Below are 4,787 nucleotides of genomic sequence, written 5' to 3'. Positions count from 1 at the left end.
GGATACTCTTCATCCATGCTGTTAACCATTTTGATCTTGTTCTATGTTTCTGACCCGGTGGGAGTATTTTATTCGCTTACGCTGGATACGCTCCGATTCGCAACCAGATTTGGTCAGAAACTGAACAGTAATGGTGGATAAAGGTGGTCGCCTTGTTGACCGGAACGGATAGGTTAACAAAATATGTAGACATTGAAAATGAAATTACAGCTATTCTGCATAACTCGCAGTAGTTCAAGGTGCTATATGCAGTGCTACGTTATTGTTTTATTTCCGAATTGTGGCGTCAGCTATTTTCGCTGTGTCGGCAGATTGACCACTGTTAAGCATACTGAATGTCTAGGTGTATAATTGCAGTATCGGCGGCAAGTGTCATGATATATGATTATTTGTTCGACATTCGTAATTGCGATAATAAATATATTATATAGGTCGATGAGTCTTAACACTCCCAATGCCAAGCAACACCAGCATAGTCGACTTCGCCGATGACGTCACGCTAGTAGTGGTTTCCATGGAGGTGCCAACTAAAGTCGCCGCTGCCAACAGTGCGATCCAAGCGGTGGAGGCGTGGCATTCTGTGCCGGAAAGTGGTGGAGACGGCGGAGATCCTGGTCAGTCTCAGCGTGCCCTGAAGTATCTGGGAGTGATGCTAGACACACGCCTGTCGTTCCGCGAGCACCTCGAGTACGCGAACAAGAAAGCGAGGGAGACGACAAGATCGCTTTGCAGGATCCTGCTGAACACGAGAGTGCCGAAACAGGATAAGAGGATACTCCTCGCGAGCGTGGTCAAGTCACAATTGCTGTACGCTCCACCGGTGTGGGCGGAGGCCACGGATAAGGTTAGCTACATGCGAAAGGTCAACTCGACATATCGTCTGTGCGCTATCAGAATATCGTGCGCCTTTAGAACCATCTCTGACGATGCGGTTCTAGTCATCGCTGGCCAAGTCCCGCTGGGAGAACTGGTACGGGAATCCAAGGATATCCGCACTACCCTGAGTCTCATCAAGGAAGATCCGTGGACCAAAGCCGAGGCCAGGGCCCGCTCCAGAATGCAGAGCGTCAGCATATGGCAGAAAGCATGGGATACCTCGAGCAAAGGACCCACAAGCTCATCCCTTGCATCGAGGCGTGGGTAAACCGTAAGCATGGACAGGTTGACTACTACCTAACGCACGGCTGCTTCCGAAGCTTCCTAAAGCAGTACGGACACGAGACGGAAGATAGTTGCCCAGAGTGCGGTTGCGGGATTGCGGAGGACGTCCTGTTTGAGTGCCACCGGTTCAACCACAAGCGCCAAGTGCTGGAGGAGATAGCCGGGGCAAGAGTCCTACCTGAAATCCTCGTTCCCTGATGATAGGGAATCAAAGGACGTGAGAGGCAGCAACAGCATTCGCAGCAAGCGTTTTACGGACTCTGCGATCGCTGGAGAGGGAAAGAAGAGGAGCAGCGGTTTAGGTGGCCAATTTTCGGGCGAAGCAATGCCTTGCGGCGGTACCGTGCGAACTCGCCCCTAATCACGCATAGTCAATATTGTTAGTTTAGATAACACAGGCCGACAAAATGTGACATGGGTCGGTGTCCAGGCCTGCCACCATTTTATTTCGATAAATGAGGCTTTTCTAAGCATAAGTTGCCACTACGCCTATAGTCCATCAGCTCTGGTATTTGCGGTATCTTTAATTTAAGAAAAGGCAAAGTCAGCTGTCATTTCGCTTCTTTCTCTTAGTTGGCTTTGAGAAATCAGCTGTCCTTTTATCGAACCGAAAACGCTTAGCAGGAAGTCCAAGTCCCTGTTAAAGTTAGCTCTCACATTTACGCTCAAGAAAGCACTTTAAAAGTTTTTTTTAGAATATCGAAAAAAAATTCTCAAAAACTAAAATAAGGGCTTTCCAGGGAGCGGGTTTTTTTTAAATTCTTAAGCGAAATGTAAAAACAAAATGGAAATCCGATCATTTTTAGCGGAGGTACAGTGACCACCGCAAATCGTCTATTTTTAAAAATGTTCCAGCAATCTCTTTGCCACCGATATAATAGCCGATAGTATCGGATCTTATTTAAATGACACTTAATAATTTCCAAAAGGTTTGAATTAAATCCATCCAACCAGTTTTTATAGAAAAAATCGCAAATTTTGGTGGCAAAGACCCTATATCCCCCTTAATACAAAACATTATTAAATTTTTAGTTATCGGTCACATATCGTTAAAACACGTCGTGTTAATAACACGTCGTGTAAGTAACATAAATGTATGTAGGATACAATTTTTTACACACAAGTTAATGTGGGACCGGGCTGTGATTAGGTTTTTTAGGTAACGTACACACAATCCCACTGGTTTTGATTATATTTATTATAGATTTATTGAGTTATTTAGTATTATAAGTAGGTTTTGTTAAACTGAATATTCTGCGTCTTAGTCGTCTTTCTTTTCGTTTTTCACGTCTTTTCTACTCGCGTCGTTTTCGCACGTCTTCTCCTCGTCGTTGCAAATTCGTAATTCGCTCTCGTCCTCCATTTAGGCAGGCTTGCCATGTCGTTAGTTCGCCAAATCTCCCGTCATAGGACCAGCTGATCTGGGTTGCCAGACCATTCCCACAAATCGGCCATCCTACACTGCATTCGCCTCGAATGCGTCGTCTTCATCGTCGTCATAAGGCATCCACGGCTTTAGATACTCAGCGCAAGTGCTCGTCTGCCTTGGGCCTTCGCTGAATACTGAGTCTTTAGCTACGTCGTAGGTATCATTCGATTTCACCCTTACAATGCGGTATGGGCCAAGATACTTCGGCTTTAACTTTAGCCCTGGACCAAGCTGGGTTCTCTTGATAGCAACTAAGTCGCCGACTTTGTACTTTGAAGCTGGTCTTCGCCGTAGGTTGTATCGTTTTTTATTTTCTTCCTGTATTTTAAGAATGTGCTGCTTCGCTTGATTTCGAAGTTCATCTCGATCGTCGTTGAAGAGCTGAATCATTTCTGCCTCTAACATCTGCTGGATCTGTATGTCGGCTTTGAGACGCATCTTGGTTCCCGTAAGTAACTCAAAAGGCGTTGTTTTAGTGCTTCGGCAAAATGTTGAGTTAATGACTTGCTGTACGCTGCTGACAAACTTAAACCATTGTCGTGGATCATCGATAGAAAGTTTCGAAAGGACAGCAATTATTGTCGTATTTAGCCTCTCGACCTGACCGTTGGCACGAGGTAGACCTGTTGTGATGAGATGATGCTTAATGCCTTCGGTGTTGCAGTAGAGTTGAAAGTCCTCCGACGTGAATGCAGATCCTTTGTCAGAAATTATGTGACTAGGATTGCCGAAGATTTTGCTTTGCTCCTGAAGTCTCGATACAGCATCTTTGGTAGAGGTCGTCTTGGTCGGATAGAGCCAGCAAAATTTGGTGAAACTATCGATTACTGCAAGTATGTGCTTATACTGTTTGTGAGTCGACTCCAAAGGGCCAAGGAAATCGATGTGATACGTCTGCAGTGGTTTTTCGTCCTTGCTGAGTGGATGAAGTTCGCCCTCTTGTTTTCCCTGCTTACGGTTGCTGACAATGCATGGTATACAGCAGCTTATACACTTCTGAATCTTCTCTTCCAGCTTCGGTATGTAGAACTCCTTGCCAATGATCTCCTTACACTTCTTGACAGAGAAATGACCGTGTTCGTGTGCTTGCTTAATAATTTCTCGTTGCATACCCGAAGGAACAACAATAAGTTCACAGTCGTTAACAACTTTGTGTAAGAGTCCCGATTTCAAGAAGTAATTTTTATGGGTCGTCTTTTCTTCAAGAATGTCTATGATGGCTTTAAGCTGGTCGTCTTGAGCCTGAATGTTCTTGATTCTGCTGTGTACTGACGTCTCTGTTATCATCATCATGTGTGCTCGACTTAGAGCATCTGCGTGGCGAATTCGCGTGCCAGCTCGGTGTTCGACGACATATTCGAACTCTTGTAATTGGAGAATCCAGCGAGCTATTCGGGTGCACAAGTCCTTTTTTTCTATGGTCTTAGCTAGAGCATTACAGTCTGTTATGAGTCTAAATCGCAAACCCAGTAAGTAGACCCTGAACTTTTTGAAGGCTTCCACAACAGCTAAGATTTCGAGCTCGTAGCTCGTGAATTTCCTTTCAGCATCTGTCGTCTTTTTGCTCATGTAATATACAGGATGCCACTGGTTATCGTCTGTACTTTTTTGCAGCAAAACTGCGCCGAAACCATCAATTGAGGCGTCCGTATGTAGTTCAGTCTCGTGATGCTGATGGAAAATTTTTAGGACTGGTTTTTGCGTAATGAGAACCTTTAATTTGTTAAATGCATCTAGCTGTTGGTCACCGAAATGAATTTTCGCATCTTGTTTTGTCATGTCAGATAAGGGTTTAGCTATCTGCGAGAAGTTGGCGATGAACTTTCGGAAATAGCCCACTAAGCCAAGGAAACTCTGTAGCTGTTTCAGGTTAGTCGGAACTGGAAACGATGTGACAGCATGTGTTTTGGACGGCGATGGACTTATTTTCCGGTTTTCAATTATGTGACCCAAGTACTCGATTTTGGTTTTCAGAAAATGACATTTTTTGAAGTTAATTAAAAGTCCGTACTCTGAGCATCTCTTTAGAACTTCAATGATGTTTTCTACAGCTTCTTTTTCGGTTTTTGCAGGGATTATTATGTCGTCGACGTACGGTATGGCCACTCCTTTACAAGTCAGGTCTCTAAAGATAGCATTCACATGTCGTTGGAATACGCTCGGCGAATTGGAGAGACCGATGGGAACTCGAAGAAAC

General features: G+C 44.6%; 1 protein-coding gene across 1 annotated transcript; it reads left to right on the top strand.

Moving 5' to 3' along the window:
* Positions 1 to 454: 454 nt before the first annotated feature.
* LOC138914918 (uncharacterized) lies at positions 455 to 1,359 on the top strand. The gene is made up of 2 exons (XM_070219624.1): positions 455 to 1,066; positions 1,162 to 1,359. The coding sequence occupies exons 1-2, from the start codon at positions 455 to 457 to the stop codon at positions 1,357 to 1,359; spliced, it is 810 nt and encodes a 269-aa protein (XP_070075725.1).
* Positions 1,360 to 4,787: the final 3,428 nt, after the last annotated feature.

Source organism: Drosophila takahashii, chromosome 2L, assembly GCF_030179915.1.
Source record: "Drosophila takahashii strain IR98-3 E-12201 chromosome 2L, DtakHiC1v2, whole genome shotgun sequence".
NCBI lineage: Eukaryota > Metazoa > Arthropoda > Insecta > Diptera > Drosophilidae > Drosophila > Drosophila takahashii.
The sequence above is the reverse complement of the archived record's forward strand: the minus strand, read 5'-3'. Positions and strand labels throughout refer to the sequence as shown.

Excerpts from the sequence above, each read along its gene's own strand:
- LOC138914918 (XM_070219624.1), top strand. The coding sequence starts at position 455 with ATGCCAAGCAACACCAGCATAGTCGACTTCGCCGATGACGTCACGCTA. Across the intron at positions 1,067-1,161 it reads CCCGCTCCAGAATGCAGAGC|GTTGACTACTACCTAACGCA; the intron begins GTCAGCATATGG and ends AAGCATGGACAG.